Source organism: Bactrocera dorsalis, chromosome 2 (genome assembly GCF_023373825.1).
Source record: "Bactrocera dorsalis isolate Fly_Bdor chromosome 2, ASM2337382v1, whole genome shotgun sequence".
Classification (NCBI taxonomy): Eukaryota; Metazoa; Arthropoda; class Insecta; order Diptera; family Tephritidae; genus Bactrocera; species Bactrocera dorsalis.
Genome location: NC_064304.1, coordinates 98827696 through 98850812, shown reverse-complemented (window position 1 = coordinate 98850812; position 23117 = coordinate 98827696). Strand labels below are relative to the sequence as shown.

At 33.2% G+C, this 23117-nt stretch overlaps 1 protein-coding gene across 10 annotated transcripts in view; it reads left to right on the top strand.

The window, feature by feature from the left end:
* LOC105231589 (serine-rich adhesin for platelets) overlaps positions 1-23117 on the top strand; it is a 181623-nt gene that overhangs the window by 40915 nt on the left and 117591 nt on the right. For 6 of the 10 annotated variants that reach the window (XM_029552610.2, XM_019992235.3, XM_049448520.1 and 3 more), the window contains one exon: positions 652-3402. In XM_029552610.2, the coding sequence (XP_029408470.2) occupies positions 1842-3402 (1561 nt within the window). In that variant the 5' untranslated portion in view covers positions 652-1841. The remainder of the gene's footprint in view (positions 1-651; positions 3403-23117) is intronic. The other 4 variants (XM_019992238.3, XM_049448521.1, XM_011212973.4 and 1 more) reach the window with 3 other exon arrangements.

The following is a 23117-nucleotide window of genomic DNA, read 5'->3' as shown; positions in this document are numbered from 1 at the left end:
TTGAGCGGCCCTGGCGTGGTTTTTTTGATTTCGGTTCATTTTCCCTCCATTTCGATCATTGTTGACTTGTTTCATGTCAAACTCATAAACCCATATTTCATCATGATGCTCTCCATGAATCTGGGATAGGAAATCGCAAGATCAAGCATGTCCAAAGAGACCTATTTATGGTATTCTTTTTGAAAAAAAAAAAAATCAGTTTTATTGGTACGAGTCGAACAAGAAGGCGTTTCATACCCAAAATATCCACCAAAATCATTCGAATGGAGTCGCGAGAGTTGTCGAGCTCTCTTGCCATCTCTGTAACACTTGCCTGGCGCCTTTCAAGCACCACATCCTCCACTTTTTTAATATTTTCATCAGTTGCAGAGGTCGAAGGTCGTCCAGAACGCGGCATGTTTTCAATGATCTCTCGACCAGCTTTGAAGGCTTTATATCACTCGTAGGCTCTTGATTTTGATAAAACTGAATCAGCAACTTTTTATACCCTTTCAAGCTACAGGAAATGCCCCTCAGCTAAAGTTGACGTTTGCTCTTGTTTTAGAATAGTTTTATATTAAATTATAAAATTTATTGTTTATAAAATGTATTATGAATATTTTATAATAATTAATTCTCATTTCGATATCATTCTTATCTCTCTACTTGCAGTTATATATGATACTCTGGCATTCTTCCATTTTCCAAACGGTGTTTTAACGTAATATATGCAGCAACAACAGCAATAAACCACAACTACAACTTACATTAAAATCGGGTTGAACAAAATATATAATTGTGATAACGGTATAATCAGCAAAAGCGTAACAAATAAACAAACAAACAGTGCTTATAGTGGCGTAAGGGCGCATGCGCGCTAACAACAATTGGCAACGCCAACGTCTGATGCCAATGCGTTTGACCAATAAATTGCTCCAGCGCTGTGTGAATATTATTATGGCCAGGCGATCGACGTCTATGCAAAGTGAGAAAAAATGCATTATCAACGAGGAAGACGAAGATGAAAATCAGCGACAATTAAAATTGTATTGTGTAAAATATTGCAACAATATGGTGACCTAAATACGCGGTACACGAGGAAAAAAGTAAAAGCCATAAATAAATCACTAAAAATATATTTAACAAAAAATATAAAAAAAAATACAACAAAAATAAAAATAAAAATTTGCATGCTTAAAATAAGCGACTTGAAAAAAGTGTATTTTCCAAAATTTCAGAGTCAGCAAGAGTAAATTTCCAGTTCAAGAAATCGAGTTTCGAAAAAAGTAAAAGTTAATTGCATTGATTTATTTTGCATACAATCAATAAGTTAAACGACAAAAGATAAATTGCGTGCATTATAACTGTACATGTAAATACACAAGTTCATAACATACATACGTACATACATACATCAGCATATATAAAGTGAGAAACGAGTATTGTGTAGCACAAGGTGTCAATAATAAATTATCATTTTGTCAATTCAAAAAATTAAAAACCTGCTAGCGGATTCCCGAACACTTTCCAACAAAACCAAAAAAAAAAACAAAAAAATACAACAACAAGCGGGTCAACAAAACTGCGTGACTTTTGGCAGCGCGAAAGCAAGAAGAATAGGATTTAAACACTTTAATACCGATCAAAGCGGTGACGTCTCCACTACGCGCTTCCAGTTTTTGTATCGAGGACTCTGTCGCACAGTTAATACGACTTAAGCGCCTCTCCCGCCCCACAGCCAAAGTCAAGCGCAACTGAAGCGTCTTTCGAACCTTCACAATTTTGTGTAAAAATTTCCACATTTACGCGCGTTCGGTTGTCGGCGAGCGTTATTGGCTTAACGCCGCTTATTTATCTCGTTCATGCGAAGGAATTTACGCGTGTATTGGAGGGCCCTAGCGCTGCTGGGTGCCCTCCTTTCGATAATCATTGATTGGCCGGGCATGATGGTGTGTGCGCTGCCAGTGACGCTACTGCAGCCAACAACAACAACAACAACAGCAAGAACAAGTGCAGCAACATTGCAACAGCAGCACGCTCTTACAATGGATAAATTATTGGCGGCGAATGCGACTTACGGCGCGAGCGCTGCGCTCCAAAATGCAACAAACACCTACCGCAGCGCTGACAATGCAGTTCTGGCGGATGGCGTGCCAGTGAAGGGAAATTTCACATTAAACATTAATTTAAATACAAATCGAAATAGTAGCCATAGTAGTCGCTATAGTGAAAGTGAGCCGGAGCAAGAGCAGACGAAGCAGGAAGCGGAGCACGCGACGGCGGAACTGTCAAAAAGTCGTCAAGCGAAAAACGCCACCACCATTATGGGCGCTAATGCGAACAGCAAACGCGCAGGTGGCAGCGAAAGCATACGTCAAGCGGGCGCTGATCAAGCGCGTGTGCAATATGCTTCGCCAACATCCAGCGACGATCAGTTGCACAATGCGCAGCGCATTAAAATGCTGAATTTGATATCGAACAAGCGTAAGCGTAAAAAACTCAGCAACAGCGCGCAGGCGCATGAGCTGGATGGCAGCAGCAGCAGCAGTCGCGCAAACACAGATCAGCCGGCGGAAACAACAGTTACCGGCGACGATCATCATACTACCACAACAACCACCGCCACAACACCACTTAGTTTTAGTGCAAATAGTATTAGCAATAAATATTTAATTACAATTAATAGAAATTCTAATGAAAATCAACAAATGGCCACAGCGCCAAAACGAACGTTAAACAAACTCGAAACTACTACTACTACAACAACGACAACAGCAACACCTAGCAATGCTAATAATAACATTGCTAATCGTTATGTTAATTACATTGAAGAGCAAGTGCAAGCCACCATCGATGATGCGCCCGATGATGAGGCGGCGTCGTTATTTAGTAATATGCTCACCAGCACAAGCGCGAACGATTATGAGGATCAGTATGAGAGCGCCAGCCGCTCCAGCATAGCCTACTCCTATACAACAGCGTCGCCCGACAATGATGACGCACTGCTGAGCGCAGCAGCAGCAGTAGCGGCGCCGCAATCTCCCTCCTTCACATTCGCCTCAGCGCATCACACCGCCATACTGTTGTCGCGCACGGAGCGCAGTGTGAGCCAACCAGCGCCGGCAGCGGCGCAGGCGGAGGTCAGCGCGAGTAAGCGCGCTGTACGCCATCATGGCAGCGCCAATAATGGCGGCATAGTGCGACGTTCCTCTGACGGTAGTCCGAAATCGAGAAGACTGAACAATTTTAGAAATTTAAATGGCAGCAGGCACGCGCCAAACAATTTGGATCGCAACGAGCGCTCGACCATCTCAAACTTGTCGGGTTTGTCGCGCAAAATCCAGATCTACATCAAGAATCGCTTCATACAATTGCTGCCGGACGGTACGGTGAATGGTACGCAGGACGAACAAAGTGATTACAGTGAGTACGAATAACTATTTTTCATTTATTTTTTTTTTTTTAATTTTATTCGAGAATTATAGAGCTGAAAATATGTCGTTGAGAATTTAGGATTTTTAAAAATGTATGAATATATGTAATGTGCTCACACTTTTATAGTTTTTGTAAAATTTTCTAAAGTATACATTTTACTAACGTTGTTCTTAGGGTTCTTTAAACTAAAATTAGGTTACCGTCTCAGTATTCTATTTTTAACATATCTGAAGGCGTAAATATATTAATTATAGCATTGTTATGTTATTATTGTTTACGCCAAAATAATTTTCAATATTATTGCAATGAATATATTAGAATTAATTAAGCCTTAAGTTTTCATAATAAGACTCTGCGAAATATTTATTTTCGGAAAGGAAATCAATGCCGCTGATGAAATAAATTTAATTGTGCATATTAATATACTGTACAAGCATATATCATCAGTTAAAATGCAAAGCAACGTATCACCAAAAATTCGAATTTCAGTTTGTTTATTGCTTATGATTCACTACATCATATTAGATATATGTATCATAAGCTTTTAAGCTTCCGCTGTCCAATATGACCAATATATGACCATTTCATAACAATTTTTTAACCAATATGTAACCATATTATTTGTTATGATATTTTGTAGTTTAGGTATCGATATATACTATATATATTTTATGTGACTCTGAGTCAACTTCTTTTCGAGATTTTTTCACTTTTTTAAGCATTAGGGTGGCTGCAAAGTTAATTCTAAAATTACGTTTTTTTCTTGTTTTATTAAAACGATCACTTTGTTCTTCTTCTTTATTAAATATAAGAAACTACAAGTATGTTAAAACAAGATTAATTTTTTTTCATATTTTCTATTATTTTCAACAATTTGATCCACCGTTTTGCAAGCGTTTGCCTTGATGCTCGTAAAAACGTTCGTATTTATTTATTTATTTAGCATTTACGAGCTACTGTTCTATTTATATTTTATAGTTATTATCTAATATTTTTTATTGCTTGTAATGAAACAGCAATTTCGGAATTTTCGCCAGCAAAATTGGAACACGCATGCCACGTACTAAAGGGTGATCCTTTTCGAGGTTCCTTACTTTTTTAAAGAAAGAACACAGAAACTTCAAGGGGAATGTTTATTATCACTCGAAAGAACATTCCTCTGTTTTCATTTTTTGAATATTTTCTCTTCCAAATGTTGACCGCGACTACGTTTCAGATGGGTCATCCGTTGAGTCCATCTTTCGTTGACTCGTTCGAGCATTTCAACAGGTCAATGCCTGAATCGAAGTGGGATTGTCCGCATATACTTTAAACTTTACTTAACTCCACAGGTAAAGTATAATGGTGTAATATCACACGATCTTGGTGGCCAAGCGACCAAACCAAAACGTGGAACTATCTGCTCATCGAAGTATACTCTCAATATATCCATAGATGTATGCGACATGTAGAAAGAAAATAACATGACAGCTTGACACGACTCATGCTTGGGATGCCAATAAAAAAGTTATTGAAAAAACTATCACTAGTTGGAACACCCGTTATACTTATCTGTGTATTTTGTTCCAAGTAACAAAAACTTCGAAAAAAGTGCTTAGTGAAAGTCACATTGAATACGAGTCATTATCAAAAAACAAAACTATGAAATAAAAAAATATAAATACAAACTATGTGTAAATAAAAAAAAACGTAAAAAACTATAAAAAAAACTATACAAAAATGTTTCATAAAAATATATTATTTTTTCATAACTTTTGGCATATTTTGTCTGCCTATAATAAATTCATTAAATAATGGCACAAATAAAATTAGTTTCATAATAAAAATTTTCCACCATACATATCAGACGTTTATCTTTTCGCTTTTCAGCTCCGCGAAGTTCAAATAATTTTTTTGAAATTTTTGTTTTATAATTACACTCAGTCTATCTCAATCTATGCATCTCTTTTACCGTTAAAATCACGTAAATTTACGCAAATTAGTGGGATTTATGGCTAACTTGTCACTAATGGTCTCAACAAATGTCTAATTTACATACACACATATGTATATACATATATGTAAATATATATATTTTTATGTATATGCATATATTCTTTTGGAACTTCTCCCCCACTGTTGCCACTTCGAATTGGGCAAACATAAATAATCGTCCGCCTTAATCCCGTCTGCATCGCAAAGAAAACACTTTCCTCGTGCTGAAAAGATAATAATGACTTTTGTATACTTTTGTTGTTTTTTCCAAAAAAAATAGCGGCTCCCATTCGTGCAACGTTTTTTAGACACACGGCTGCTTTATCTGCGATAGAAGCGTTGAAAATAAATCTTTGACTAATTAGCATGCTTAAAGTTTATGCTTAATATACTTCTAATATGCTAAAAATTGGCGGATAAAATTCTGTGTAAGAAAGTTTGTTTTGAAATTATTTTAGTCCGTAATTTAGTTAAGCTTTTAAGCTGTTTTAGTTTTTTTTATAATTTTCGTATGAAAACTAGAAAAATGCGCAGCGAAAATATTTTTTAGTTATTTTTAGTTTAGTATAAAAATAATGTAAAATACTGAAATTAAGAATTTTCTGAGAAAACTGATTTTTATATATCAGACTTCAAGTCTCTGCGCTATACAGTCCCTTAGTTTTTGAGATATCGGTCTGTAAATTTGCACACGTCCGTTTCTCACTAAGAAGTTACTTATCCGTTGGATTCGGCGATATCGGACCACTGTTGCATATAGTTGCCATACAAACTGAACAATCGGTTTCAAGTGCTTGTATAAAAACTTTTTTAATTAACAAGATATCTTCATGAAATTTGGCATGGGTTATTATCAAAGGCAATAATGTAATTTCATCCCAAACTTTTTAGATCGGATCACTATAGCATATAGCTGCCATACAAACTGAACGTTTGGAATCAAGTTTCTCCAAGGAGCCTTTATATTTGTTATTCGTATGATAGCTTCGCTGCAGCCTAATTTAAGGTGTTTCTTGTTTTTTTTTTTTAATTTGATTGCACTTTATTACTTATTCACTTTTTTCTAATGCATTCAAACTATAGACCTCAAGGCCTCGGTGCGCTTTCTATGGCATTTGCCACAACTTTTACTCTCATTGCCCTCTAATTAAAAGTGTGCTCTAAACTTTCATTAAACGAAAAGCCATGAACAAAAAACAAAGAAATGAAAAGTCACGCAAACAGTTACAATAACATTGCAACAGCGTTTAAGTAACTGCAACTGCAGCGTGGCAGCAAAGCCAAAGCGGTATCGATATACAATGATCGGCCGTAATAATTCAATCAACATAACCAGAAGTCAATTGACTCATGTTACGAGATACACACGTTGTTGATGTTTATCATTACCAACAACCATCACTAACACATACACACAAACGCACGCCAAGCGCTCACATGCAGCCAAAAGCGGCAGCAACATCTTTCTGTCGAATTTCAAAAAGAAAAATGCAACACCTCAACGGTGTGCACTGTAACACACACTCATACGCTTGCGGCCACAAATCCTTCTCTTGTCTCACTGCCGGGGCCGCGAATTTATTATTCGGCTGGCCAAAATACAGCACGGTGTGTTGGCCTTACTCACGTCGCTTGCCGCGTTGCCACCACTGGGCGACTGGACTGTCGTTGGTGGCGCGTTTAAATTGCTCGCGCTCCTGGCGGTTGGCTGATAGCAGGCTAACTGGCGATATGCCGTCGGCATGCGCGCACTCGTATCTCAGCCAACGCAGTCGCAGTGGTTGCCTGTCTGTGGGCTTGCAGATTTTCGCTTCGTTTATGCATTGCAAATTTATAAACTGCAAAAATTTGATAACGAACAACACGTACCGTTAACATACAACAACGAAAAGTAAAAGAAGAATTCCGCCAAAGTTGCAAAAGAGGGGCACAGGTAGGCAGGAATGAAATGCCGATGCCAATAACAGGCCTACAGCATACCAACAACTGAAAAATGTCTGGCAACAAGTGGTACTTTGTTGTTATTGTTGTTTGCTTTGCAATTTTGGTGGCGTTGCTGTTGCCATGTCGTTGCCAAAACGGCGCGGCGCGCTGACTCAAATATAATATTATCATTATCAATTTTAACGGCAACATCATCATTATCGTTGTTAGTGTAATGTTGTCGTCAGCGTGTCTTTTGTTTTTGTGCCTGCTTTGTTTTGTTTTTGTGATTGACAGCGAAGCGGTTGATATGCCGGCGGCCAGTGGCGATCGATAGCGTGTGAATTTCGGGCAATGAGTGTGGGAAGAAAATTAACAAAAGAAAAAAAAATAAAGTAAAATAAAAAAAATTTACATTACAACAAAAAATTGTATGCTTAAATATGCTTTCTAGCAAAAATAGTGTAACTCGAAATTTGCAAATATGCGGTTTATTAATTTTTACTGTTGAAAGAGTGCCTAAAACGATTTGAAAGTATAATATATATTTTTCGAAGAATAAGAAAACATTTTTTTAAATTGTTAAAAAATTCTGATTTCTGCTTTAAATGCAAATTTATTGAAGTAACACATGTTATAAACATTTCCAATCTATAACATACCAGTTTTTGTTAAGTTAAGACAAAATTGAGTTATATTTTTGCTTGAAAGTTTAAAAATTGTCTAACTGCAGTTATGCTATTTTTGGTGTAAAAAATATTTTGTTATCGAAAGCTCAATATTTAGCTGCATAAATGCAATGGTTTCATTAGTCAGTTCAAAAATGCTAAACATCGAGTAAGGTTGTTCACTGTGTGAAAACAGCTATAACCCTTAATATTGGATTTAAATATCAAACTTTCAGTATTCAAATTTCAAATTTTCAGTAAATATCAAGTTGGGCTACTCTCTGTGTGAAAACAGCCTAATTCAGGCTTTAAATTTCAAATCTTCAATATTCAGTTCAAAACTGCTGTTATAGAGTTCTGCTACTCTGTCTGTAAACTGTCACAAAATTGTTATTTGGAAACCAAAAATGTCCATTTAAATTTTGGGCCTCTGTTATTATTTTTATGGTGACCAATTTTTTTTAATAATTTAAAAATTTTGACAATTTTCACCACACACAATGCTTAACCCTTTATAACTCAACTAAGTAAAAACGGAAAAACTGTATCGTTTCTAATAGATTTCGGATAGAAATGAAATACGTGTTTTATAGTTTAAACAATTTTTTTTTTATTCGGGTCAAAAGCAACAAAAAAGGGTATGTGACAGTTATGTAACAACTTCTCTAAGCTCATTAAATAATAATATTTGTATTTCGTGAATATTCACATGTTTTTTAAGAAGTGTGAAATTCTTTGAAGCAGTTGTTTTGCTTGTTGTAGCATAAAGCCACACCACATTTTTCACATACCGTTTGTGATACTTCAACACATCCTGGACGCTGCATTCACTAACTTTACCACAGCGAAAAAGAAAGTACCGTTTTATAAGTGATGCCAATACATAAAAAACCAGAGAATTTTAAAATTGAAAAATACGGAGTGTGACAGTGCTACTACATCATACTAAAAAGGGAAAAATTAATTTTCCTATGTTTTGTACCCTCTAAAAGGGTTTGTAACATATCTGTCACATGATGCTATAAAGGGTTAAAATGCTACATTTGAAAATTAAATTTAACCTTTTCTGTTAGACGAGGCCAACTGACCGTTTGTAGCCGCGTAAGCTTTCGCTTTATTGCTCTTAGAATGAAAGGCCGAAGCATACAACGAAAACTAAAGCAAATAATAAGTAGAAAAGAAACTAAAGCAACAGCAAACAACACACAACACGATTGTTTTTTGGTTTCAAATTTTTTATATTTTTTTGGTGAACGTGCCACCGAGCCTAAATGCTCAAGTGTCCGCCGGAGATACAGTCGGCGGTGCGTTATTAGAGTTGGACACACACATATGCACATACATATGTATGTATATAATATTTTCTGAAATATTTTTTTTCTAATATTTTTTGGCATTTTATTTCACGATTCCAACACGAGCGCGCGGCCGTTGAGTGTGCCTGCCTGACCAGTGGCGTGGCGTGTCATGTCGACTTTTTTCACTGAACAATTTGGTTTTCAACCGGATTTGCATATTAAATATAATGCTTGAATTACTTAAAACTTAATAGACGACGCTTAGGCTGCGCTCAACACGATAAGCCGTGATCGCTTGAGCTTGCCTAAGTGCCACTTCCCGCTAACACTGACTGGGTGACTGACTGGCGGGCTGCCTGCTTGATCGTCGTCTAATTGGCAGGTAGCTCTTCTCAGTGATCTTTTGATAAATTAAATTGCATTTAAATTGTTTGATTCGCTGAGTTTGCTGCGTTGCTATTGTCAGCGGTTGGCTGGCAGATAAATTAAAGTATCAAGTGTCTTGACAGTCTTAATTTTGGACACATATTTTTTACTTTTCATAGCGAGTGTTGAGATTTGTAGATAAATGTGGGAGTGTCGCATTAGCCTGACAACCAGAAATTAGTTTCAATTTTTTCTTTTATGCAGGCAAATCAGATTATATTTATATGCAAGATGCGTTATTGGAAGCGATTGAAAAATGTTTATTAATAAAAAAAAATTATTTAAAAAATTATTTCGAGTGCCAATGAACAACACATTTTTTTGTTGGAAAAATTAAATTTCTAACTACACAATCTAAGCGATTTTTTCGGACCCATAATAAAAGCCTTCATAAAAAATTAATCCAAAAGCAAATAAATTATAAAATAAGTGCTTAAGGTACTTGAACTCGCAGCACAGCGCTTTTAAATGTTTAGCAGCGCTTGTATTTGTACAAAAATGTCAATCTTCATAGCTTAAAAACGGTGTAACAAATGAAAATAATGAATAATGATTATCAATATGAAAGCCGTAGTTAATCAACATATGTCTTTATACGTACATATGTATATATGCAGTACTATGCAATCACTAAATCTAAGTAGTGTGTAATTCTACTTGGGAATCACTCGTTAGTGCTGGTGCTCACTCACAAACTCGGTGACCGAGTCATAAAAGCGACAAAGCATGACGCCGCTGATAAGCCAATAAATCGTTATTTTTGTAATCATGCATGCTAATGTGTGTGTCTACCTTGTATATACATACATATGTGTGTGTATGTATGTGTTTGTGTTGCGCATGTATGTGTGTGTTTGTTCAAGCCCATTAAATATGTCAACACGGCCAAAGACAAGCGTCGTTACGCTCATCAAATGCCAGAGACAGCAATTGCTACTTACAAACATACATGCGAGTTCATGCATATATGTATGTATATGTATACGTTCATACATGAATCATGTAATACATAATACAAATAGTAATCTAGTTTCGATTACAAATAACCCAGCAGTACCTTTTTTGGCATTCAAAATACGTTTGAAATGTAAAAAACTGTAGAACTTGTGTCATTTTTGGTATTGCTGTGCCAATAAAGTTTAGATTAATAATATTTATATCTTTACGAAACTTGGTACAAATTCAAATCCAAAATAACGCTTTAATTTTCCAACATATTGTTTAGATCGGATCATTATAGAATATAGCTGTAATACAACCTGACCGATCAAAATCAAGTTAGTGCTTAGAAAACTCTTTTATGTGACCAGATATTTTTAGGTAATTTGGCACAGAGGCAAAGCAACTCTGTAATCTCTGATTTTATTATGCGGATCGGATCACTATAGCATAGATCTTAAACTGTGTTTTGTTTAATAAAAATATTTTTTATATTTTTTTATAAAACGATTAATAAAGTTTTTTTAACTAAAAATCAAAATTTGTTACATTAATAAAATTGTAAATATTGAATTAAATTAAAAAAAAATATTTTTTAAATAAAATTTTTTACAAATTAGTGTGTTAAAAATTTATTTTTGACTTTCTGCATATTTTTTATTTAAAATTTGTTTCCGCTTTCTTACTTTTACTTTAAACATTCCAACACTGACTTTCATAGGCTGGTGAGCAAATAAAACTGAAATAGCGACATCTCACTGGTTTAGTTTCTACTACAGATAAATAACAAACGAAAAATATCAGCAATTTCTATAACAACACTGATATATGTACATATTTACACATAATTATTTATATATGCATAATAAATTATATATTTGAGTTATGCTACGTAATGCCGCATTGATAAGCGCGCGAATATTTAATGAATGACGGAAGTAAGGGCACATGGGGGCTTTTGATCAAAACATGCACTCAACTTACTTGACTCTACCACTAAATGAAGGAAAAATAACTGCATTCACACACACACACACTTGAATGCAAACACTCAATGCAGTTGATATACATATGTATGACCAAGCTTTTACGGAGTAGTTGCTCATAAATACTCATCGAATTAAGATTATTGCTAAATATTATTTTTAAGACACTTTTCGAGCTTTACCAGCTTTTTGTAAAATGATTTTCTATACAATTTTTATTGCATATTCGTTTAGCATTAAATTTATAGCATGCTATAGTGCCTACCAGCACTCACACACACACATGCGCAGAGCAGAATGTTGGCACAGTAGCCCAGTAGCCGATATTTTTGCTGAACACATGCTGAAAAGAAGAATAAATAAGCAAATACGAGGAAACTACAAAGCAGCTAACAGCACTGCAACTCCAGCGCGTGCTCTTCACACGCCAGCTCGCCGCCTCAACATATGCAGGTGTGTATGTGTGTGTCGTTGCTGCTTGTATGCAGTTGGCAAGATAAAAATATCATAACGTTGACATTATAAATTTGTAACCAACATAACGTACAAACTGACTGGCATAAATGCACATGTATGCAAGAGCGCACAAACGCAGACACTAACTTACACATAAGTAGTTATGTAGTTAAGCCGCAAACTGCCGTTCCATGGCGTTTGTTGCGCATTCGCCTCACTTACAAATGATTTATACCAACAATGCGGGCCTACATATCGGCCGTCACCCAGTGGGCTGTGCTTGCACGCGTTTGCATGCGCATATGTGTGTGTACATTTGTGTTGCGGCGACAAAACTGTGTCAATGCCTGCCTCAATAAAAATTTGTATAGAAGAACATTAAAATTTGTTTTTGTCATTTTTTCCCACTTTTGTACGCAACTTCGATTGTGTGTGTGCGTACAACATGCTGATATTTTACACTGAAGTGACAAAAAATATTTAAGGGGAAGCACAACAATTTCACTGCCAATAATTCAAATCTTGGAAAATTACACAAAATTCGGCCTTTTCGTGGTAAATGTCATTAATCATAAGTATTGGCAAGACGACGAGGTCTCGTGGCCCCTGAGGTGTTCCAGCACTACATGTTCCAACTATTTGTTGTAATGTGTGTATGCGGTGTTGTTGTTTGTGTATTTGCACAGCATGTAATAATGCTAATAAATTATAGTGATGGGAGTATTTGAAAAGTTGTGATAAGTTCGTTATTTTTATGTCCTAAAGAGTGTATGTTAATTTTGGCAAGAAGTTTTGACCTTAAAATTTTTTTGTCACTTCGGTTTAAAGTGAAAGAAATGTCCGAGAAACACGCAAATTTTCTATTAACACCAAAGTATCACTTTTAAAAGCTTATCTCATAAACAAAATTATCCGTTATACAGAATTGTTTAAAACTAAATGAGTATATTAACCTCCAAATAAAAGTGCCATACATTTTTATGAACTGTTTTATGATGGCACAGAACATAAAAAGGCACAATGAAAACTGAAAATTTCGCTTTCATTGCACAAGTGATTCGCAAGTATGACGTGAATATTACAGTTAGCCTTTTTTTATACGAAAACAATTGTTGGTGGACAACTTGGAAGAGCCGCAAACTTGTGTGGGTGGCTGCTAGACCACATCAGCATAAGTGGCAACTTAGTATATAAAATCTACATAATACGTTTATGTATATTATATACAAGCTTTTGAATGTCCATCTCGCCATATGTCATTTTCATCCATGATCATCACCTTAATGCCGACATGTTTTCGTGCCGTCGTTGATTGAGCAATTTCGCCGAATTTTCGTCTTATAATTAGCAGCCATTCCATCCGTCGGCGACGCTCGTAAATTACATACAATACATGCATATGGACATGTATGTAGTAACTTGAGAGAAAAATGTTTGACGTGAGTTGTTGTTGGCGAGCGGAATGCTGTAAAACATTAAAATAGCGGCATAAATCGCAACAATAAAAACAAATATTGTAGAAGTGTGTTCTCCAATGTTTCGTTGTGTGGTTGCTGGTGCGACAATTCCATCAGAGTCATTTGTGATACATTTGTGATACATTTTTATACCTTTTCATAATTTACAGCCTTTCGCTTTGCACATTTTGTTTGAGTGGACTTTTTGACGTGTTGCTAACCGTCTGTCTACGTTTATTTAAAATCTTTAAATGTTTGTTGGAACTCTTTTTTTTGTATAAGCTAACACATTTCAAATCAAATTAGGCGAATTTAATGGAAATTGGCACTTTTTTGCAAGCGCTTAAAATTCTTATTGCGAAAATAATGAATTATTATACTAGAAAGGTGTATAAATAATATAGAAAAATATATTTTTAGTAATTGTATAATAATAGTTTTTGATTGTATTTTCAATTTTAAATTTAGATTAAAAATTATTATTTATATTTCATTTATTTTAAATATAATTTCGAAAATATACATACATATGTATAAGTATATGTAGGCATTTTTAATAATATATAAAAATTCTAAAGTTAGCTAAAAGTAACTAAAGCAGATTTTAAAATATACATATAATTACGCATAAAATTTACATATAACATATACATAAGTGACTATCCTACTAGGGATTTATACAAAAGAAAAAAAAATAATTTAAAAAATTTTTGTGCAATATCTGAAACAAAAAAATATACATACATATATTTAATAAAAAAATATTTAGAAACTTTTTTCGAATCTAATAATCCCGAGATTAAAATTTTTGCTTTTTAAAAAATTATTTATATGTAATTAAGTTGCTAGGGATTTATAAACACTTTTCTCTATAAAAAACGAAATAGAATTAGAGATGCCTCAAATAAAAAAAAAATATTTTTTTAAATAGTTTTATTTAAATCAGCAGTTTGAAATCATGTGAAAATTAAAAATTTTTTGGTCTAACATATTATTTATATTTAATTATGTTGCTAGAGATTTATAAATATGTCTTTGTACAATATAAATATACGTATGTATATGTATGTACATTCACGCACATTCTAAGATAGATGAAAAAAAAAAAAATAAATAAAAGAAAGAAATATTTTGCTACAAAATATTCGGAGCGATTATAATTTTGTAAAATTACGAAAACAAATTAATTATAAAAAAAAAATCAAATAAAATTTCCAGTTCAGTAATTTAGAAAATTAAGTCTTAAAAACTGCAACTTTTTTTAAGTTATTTTTTCTTTTTTTAATTTTAATCTTTTTTTAATTTTAACCGTCATTTAGAGAAAAAAAATTCGTCTACAAAAAATTTAATAAATAATTTTATATTAAATATTATATGAAAATAAATTTCTCAAGACATATTTAAAATATTAAATATAATTTATATAACAACTTTCCGCGAGAACATAATTGGTGAGACTGCTTATTCAGATTTTGCAAAGGTAAATTTATAGGTTCCCTACTTTTTTAAAGAAAAATTACAGAAACTTCAAATATAATTGGGAATGTTAATTATCATTCGAAAGAAGGTTTCTTGGCATTTATTTTTAGTTCTTGTACAATCTATGTTTTGCACTCTTTCAATTTAAGATCTCGATTTAAACTTCGCCAAGTCTTTCCCTACGTCAGTCCAAGTTACTTCGAACGGCGCAAATTGACTCTCAACGGTCTTCGTATACACTTCACTATAACCCCACATTTTTAATTTATTAAAATAATTTAACAAAAATATCCGATTTTTTAAGTGAAAGTATTTTTCCATAAAATCCGCACCATCTATTTTCACAAGTCCACTAAAAATAGTATTCAAACATTTTTGAACGCAACGTTTTTGCTGTTTGCTCCACAAGACCACTTCCTATATACATACATACAGATTTTACGATTCACATATTTGCTTGGGCTTGGTAGGCATATTTTTGCTTGCTACTCGGTTTTGCTTTTGTGTTTTACGAGCGCGTTGAATTTACGGTGTTGTCTTTTATAGCTTTGTATATTTTTGGTTAAATTTTTATTGTTTTATTCTGTTTGTGCGTTGATAAATTTGTGATTTTTGGCTGCCGCTTTGCTTGCTTAAGCTGCGCCAAAAGCTTTGAATGACAAAGCGTTTACGTTTTTTGCTTTGCCTTACAAAAACCAAATCAAAGTGATGGACCAGACGGTCGAAAAACCAGACAAAACACTGGTATAACGGTGCTGGCGACGAGGAGGGGTATTGAGTTTGAATGTTGCAGCAGGTGGATCAATTCGAATACGCATTTGAATATGTATACATATGTGTATGTGTGTGTGTGTTAGAGACAAACAGACATTTTCGCATATTTATGAGCTCACGTTTACGATTCAACGGCTACGGCTAATAATTGAGTCAGAAATAAGCATAATGACGTTGCCAATTAGGCTTTTGTAAATACATACATGATTTGGTGTGGGCATTATGTCGGCTTGCCGTGGTACTACCACACAAGCGCTTGCACGTGTTCGTCTTTTGGCTCACTAAGTCGCTGAAGTGGTTTTGTGTTACAACACGCCCGTCAACTTTTTCTCATTTGTTTCAAAGTCAGTTTACAACGTCAACAAGCTCATCACTCATTCTCTGCCTCAAAAGTTGCCGAATTCAATGCTGATCCATTTATCAAACGGCATCCAAACTAAGTGAATGCCAATCTATAAAAATGCTAATGCAAGCTGTTGAAATGCTTCTTTACGAAGCAGAAAAATGGAAATTATTTACACAAAAAAATTTTGTGCGCTCCGAAAATTAATTTATGTACATATTATGTAGGCTTTATGTAGGCCTAATGAAGGCTGGATTTTCTCATGTAAATGCAAATATTTTAAGTGCTGGCTAAAGATAAAGGCGTTATCATAGCGCGATTGAGCTTTGTAACGGGTGATTTTTTTGAGGTTAGGATTTTCATGCATTAGTATTTGACAGATCACGTGGGATTTCAGACATGGTGTCAAAGAGAAAGATGCTCAGTATGCTTTGACATTTCATCATGAATAGACTTACTAACGAGCAACGCTTGCAAATCATTGAATTTTATTACCAAAATCAGTGTTCGGTTCGAAATGTGTTTCGCGCGCGTGTTTTGTTCAGCGATGAGGCTCATTTCTGGTTGAATGGCTACGTAAATAAGCAAAATTGCCGCATTTGGGGTGAAGAGCAACCAGAAGCCGTTCAAGAACTGCCCATGCATCCCGAAAAATGCACTGTTTGGTGTGGTTTGTACGCTGGTGGAATCATTGGACCGTATTTTTTCAAAGATGCTGTTGGACGCAACGTTACGGTGAATGGCGATCGCTATCGTTCGATGCTAACAAACTTTTTGTTGCCAAAAATGGAAGAACTGAACTTGGTTGACATGTGGTTTCAACAAGATGGCGCTACATGCCACACAGCTCGCGATTCTATGGCCATTTTGAGGGAAAACTTCGGACAACAATTCATCTCAAGAAATGGACCCGTAAGTTGGCCACCAAGATCATGCGATTTAACGCCTTTAGACTATTTTTTGTGGGGCTACGTCAAGTCTAAAGTCTACAGAAATAAGCCAGCAACTATTCCAGCTTTGGAAGACAACATTTCCGAAGAAATTCGGGCTATTCCGGCCGAAATGCTCGAAAAAGTTGCCCAAAATTGGACTTTCCGAATGGACCACCTAAGACGCAGCCGCGGTCAACATTTAAATGAAATTATCTTCAAAAAGTAAATGTCATGAACCAATCTAACGTTTCAAATAAAGAGCCGATGAGATTTTGCAAATTTTATGCGTTTTTTTTAAGAAAAAGTTATCAAGCTCTTAAAAAATCACCCTTTATATAGTATAAAAATAAAGGCAAAAAAATATTAAAAAAAAACAAAAGAAAAATATATAAAGTAAACATAAAAAAGAAAAAAACTGTCAAATAAAAAAAAAAAAATTTTTTTCACAAAAATTAATCGAATAATTTTTTGATTTTTTTTAATCTGCTGTTGTGATTTGCTGTCGAACAACCTTCACATCGTAAAAGCTACCTACATACATATGTTTCCGTATATTTATAAAGGGTGATTTTTTAAGAGCTTGATAACTTTTTTTTAAAAAAAAACGCATAAAATTTGCAAAATCTCATCGGTTCTTTATTTGAAACGTTAGATTGGTTCATGACATTTACTTTTTGAAGATAATTTCATTTAAATGTTGACCGCGGCTGCGTCTTAGGTGGTCCATTCGGAAAGTCCAATTTTGGGCAACTTTTTCGAGCATTTCGGCCGGAATAGCCAGAATTTCTTCGGAAATGTTGTCTTCCAAAGCTGGAATAGTTGCTGGCTTATTTCTGTAGACTTTAGACTTGACGTAGCCCCACAAAAAATAGTCTAAAGGCGTTAAATCACATGATCTTGGTGGCCAACTTACAGGTCCATTTCTTGAGATGAATTGTTGTCCGAAGTTTTCCCTCAAAATGGCCATAGAATCGCGAGCTGTGTGGCATGTAGCGCCATCTTGTTGAAACCACATGTCAACCAAGTTCAGTTCTTCCATTTTTGGCAACAAAAAGTTTGTTAGCATCGAACGATAGCGATCGCCATTCACCGTAACGTTGCGTCCAACAGCATCTTTGAAAAAATACGGTCCAATGATTCCACCAGCGTACAAACCACACCAAACAGTGCATTTTTCGGGATGCATGGGCAGTTCTTGAACGGCTTCTGGTTGCTCTTCACCCCAAATGCGGCAATTTTGCTTATTTACGTAGCCATTCAACCAGAAATGAGAAATGATATGTAGACCATAAATCGGACGTAAAGCGCGAAACACATTTCGAACCGAACACTGATTTTGGTAATAAAATTCAATGATTTGCAAGCGTTGCTCGTTAGTAAGTCTATTCATGATGAAATGTCAAAGCATACTGAGCATCTTTCTCTTTGACACCATGTCTGAAATCCCACGTGATCTGTCAAATACTAATGCATGAAAATCCTAACCTCAAAAAAATCACCCGTTATATCATTTGTATATGAGTACGTTACATATTTGTACAAACATTGCGTAGTTATTACACCTGTAAAAATATATGTGATATTGAGCAACTGAAGTAAATATTTTTGGTAGCGACATTTTATATGAAAATTAACCTGTTCGACGGTTTGGATTTTTATATTTGAACAAAAGTTTGTCAGTTGCAGATAGTAAACATATAATAATTAATACCTTCATACTAGTTTGGTTTTCTATTTGTATTTTATTTGAAGTTAAAACAAAGGTTGCTTGATTTGATAATGTTAATGTAATAATAGCTTAATTTTACATTTTTGTGTTGAAAATAGTCCAAATTAGTAATTTTGTCAGCAAGTGTGAGAGCTTGTTTTTACATGGAATCATATATTCATACATATGCATATGTGGGTATATGTAAACTTGTTTTTTCCTGGCGTCTTGAAAGTGATTCGAAGTTAAATTTGGAAAAAAAAAAATATTTTTTAATTTCCATTTATATTATATAAATATGGTATGACAGAATGTGATTGGTAGCAATGGACTGCAATGACATCTGTGGACAAAATACGAAAAGTCTTTTTCGACTACTCAATATTATGATTTATTTCGTATCATTTTATTTTAATTATTTAATTTCTTTTGCAATTTATTTTAATTTTGTTTATTTAATTTAATTTATTTCATTTAAATTTATTAAAATTGTTATCTTTTCTTTTTCTTTTAAATTAAGTTTTAATTTTAATTTTAAAATTTATTTTGGTTTTTAATTTTTTTACAGTTAATTATTTTTATTATGTGAATTTTTTGTTGTTATTTTGAGTATATGATATATCATTTTGATTTATTCAAACTGTTATTTTTTATTTATATAATTAATTTAATTTATTTTATTATATATTATTATTTATTATTATATAAATGAAATAAATCATTTTGAATTATTTTAATTTATTTTTTTACTTTTACTTTTAATTTTTTTTCAAATTTAATTTAATTTATTAATTATTTCATTTTTTAAATATGCAATTTATTTTAATTAAATAGTTTTCATTTTATTTATTATGTTTTATTTAAAATTTGTATTTCAATTTATTTTAGTTTAGTTATTTCAATGCATTTAATGTCATATTTAATTTTATTTAACTGAAGTAATTATATTTTCTTATTATATTAATTAAATTTATTTCACTTATTTTTTAATTTTATTTTATATTATGTTAGTTTTTATTTCAATTTATTTTAGTTAAGCTTTTTCGTTTATTTTAAATTTGATTTTTATTTCCTTTAATTTTTTTTTTATTTTATTTAAATTCTTAATTTTTCTTTTTATTTTTGTGTTCTAAAACTAGTTTTGTATTCTATTTTAATTTGATAATCATTTGATTTAATTTAATTAAATTTAATATGATTTTAATTTTATTTCAATTTAGTTTGCATTATTTATTTTAAATTTTTTTATTTTATAATTATAATTTTTGTATTATTTTATTTAACTTAATTTTATTTAATTTTTATTATTATTTCTCACTTTTTAAATGCTTCCTGTTTGAATTCCTATATTTCGTTCATCGTCTTCATTTTCCAAACTTTGTTATTATCAACTAACCAACTTTAAAAAGTCACTTTTGCACCTTAACGCAATAGCTCTTGTTAAAAGTGAGGTTAAATCCGATTGAAAAAAACCTTTGACTTTCCGCTGTTTGTTGCTTACTCTTAATTACAGCCACTAAATTAACAATTTCATAAATGGCACAAATTATGAGTACTTTCTCAGCGCGCGGTCATAACTTGAACTTACCACATGGCATTTTTACATACTTCTTATGACTACGCGTGTGCAGCCTGGCATTACGCTCCTACATAAGCTGCATTCAACTTGCTGCCAACTCAGCGCCGAGGCTGCTGCGCGCCACTTCTATTACATTTTTGACTATAGTCAGTGCCGATTTTTATTGTTGTCTTAATTTTGTTGCTCTTTTCTTTTGGCTTTTGGTGATAATGGAAAATCAGTGTTGGCCTGAATGCTGAACTCAAGCATGTAAATAATCATAAAAGAACACAGAGAGAAAGCAATATAGCAACGGTCAATTTTCACCGCTCAGAACAAAAGTGTCGGTAACAGGAGGTGGGGTGAATCAATGCAGCAGCTGAGGTATTAAGTGTGCTTGGAAATAATTTATTACACGAAACTAATGAAGTTGTAAAATGATAAATGTGGCTTTTTGTTGTTGTTGTTCTACTTGTGGTGCTTGTTATTTGTCTCGTTTGCTGCCATGTATGAGTATTGCCTTTGTCCAATTTTTATTGCTGTTGTTTGTTTTTGCTTGTGCTGTCAAAACAGTAATCATTACATGCATGACACATAACAACAGAGCCAACAATAGATATACAGTTGATGTGTTAAAATACTAACAACAACAACTGTTATAGCCACTTAAAGAATGGTGAGCAACGTTGCAAGTTGGAACACCGTATTTTACATTTATTTTTCCAAAGCTTATTGTAGCAACTTGACATAAAAATCTATAAAGAAGAATAGTTTAAAGGTTTGTTCTATAATTAGTGACAATACAAATACAAAAATAAATTAATTTTGTGCAAATGAAAGAAACACTGTGAAGTGTTTGTCTACAAAGACTCAACTAAGTTGAAATAAATGTTTTATGCTAATATAATTTTATTATGTTAAAAAATAACAATAAGAGTTAACAAATTTCTCTCTAATTTATAGTAATAAAATGCTCCATTAATGACGGTGCATGAAATTGATATGATACAAATACACTATGATGTCTTCCAAGAACAAGTCTACTAAATTCGATGGTTCGAAGTATTAGGCACTTACTGAAAAGCGTCTAAATTGAGCTATCTCAAAAACGAAAAAAATTGTGGCGCTTACAGTTCCTACGAATGGTTTTACAAAACGAAGTAGTTCTGAGTCAGTTTTGGTCAGTATTATCAGAGGCTGATTTCGATTCACCAAGCACTACCCTCATTGAAGAATAAGGCTTTGCACGTTGGGCTCGATTTCTTATAAAGCGCATCGCAAGCGAGCATGACTACTTAATTTTTTAAGAGAGCATTGCATAAAACATATTATAGCGCACTGGAAAACTTCAAACATGTTTCTGCACTTTCATTTCCTACAATATTTATTATCCATATTTAAAATATACAATATTCCACCTTATTGCTACGCCCCTGTATTTTGTGGTAATTGACGGTTGCACGAGGTCGTCGCGACCAGCCAAGCTGTTAAATGAGTTCCGCTTTTTATTTCAGTGGCAAATTTTTTCATTTTTATTAAATATGCATTTTTATGCGCGAACAAACCGTTACACACGCACTTATACATATGTATATTAATGTCTACAAAAATAATGTTTTTGGTATTGAACCTTGCGCGAACTAGCAGCGGGTAACCGAAATCGACAGCGTTGCATGCTGAATTAATCGAATGGACAGCTGCAGCGTACGGACAGACAGACAGACAAACAGGCAGCCGTGCCGTGCCGTGGTGTTATACGAAATGTGCAAAAAGCGCAGTTAACCGGTAGCTAGTTGCACTTGTTGTTGGCGCAAGTTTGTAGGCATATTGACGTGTTGCCTTTAATGACTTGCAGCACGTCCACAATCCAATTACAAGTGTTGCACTTGTGCGTGAAGGTGTGAAAATTGATATAAAATTAAGGAGGATGCCGCAATAAGAAAGTGAGCAATTTATGAACTTCAATGCAATTCGCCAAGCGCTGGCTGGCTGCCTGCTGGAGGCAGGTCGTGCGGCAAAAGTCACAAATTACAAGTGAACGTACGCCGGCGGTTTTTAATTAAGTTGTAAGACACTTTTGGCACTAATTGGACAGTGTGTTGCGAAAGCGGCGTGCCTGATTTTTGCCGCCGTAATTTTTTTTTGCTTTTCGTTTAACATTATTTTCGGATTTCCTGTTATTTTGAAGAAAAAAAATAATAATTTCATAAAGCTGTTATTTGTGATATTTTATTTAAATTAATTTTGTTTTAATTTTTTTAAATAAATAATTTTTTGGATTCTTTTAATTTTTTTCGTAATTTATTTTTTATTTTCTATTTTTTTTTCAAATTTAGTTTTTTAAACATATTTTGTATTTTATAAATTTTATATTAAATTTTTTTTTTAAGTAATGTTATTTCTAGCAGCTTTTATTTATATTTTTTTATTTTCTTAATTTTTTTAATATTTTTTTTTTAATTTTTTTTTTTAATTTATTTAATTTTTTTAATTTGTTTTTTTTTTTAATTTTAGTTTTTCTTTTATATTATTTTATAAATTTTTTATATGGTTTTAACATTTATTTTTATAAATTTATATTTTTCAATATTTTATTATTTTTATAAGTAATATTGTTTCATGAAAGCAACTTTTATTAATTTTTAAGCATTTTATAAAAAGTGTTTTATATATTTTAATTTTGTAGTTTTAACTTTTTATATAAATATATAAAATTTTTTGTTTTATATATTTTTTAAATATTTTTTTTTTAAGTTTTAAATATTAATTTGTTAAGTAAATT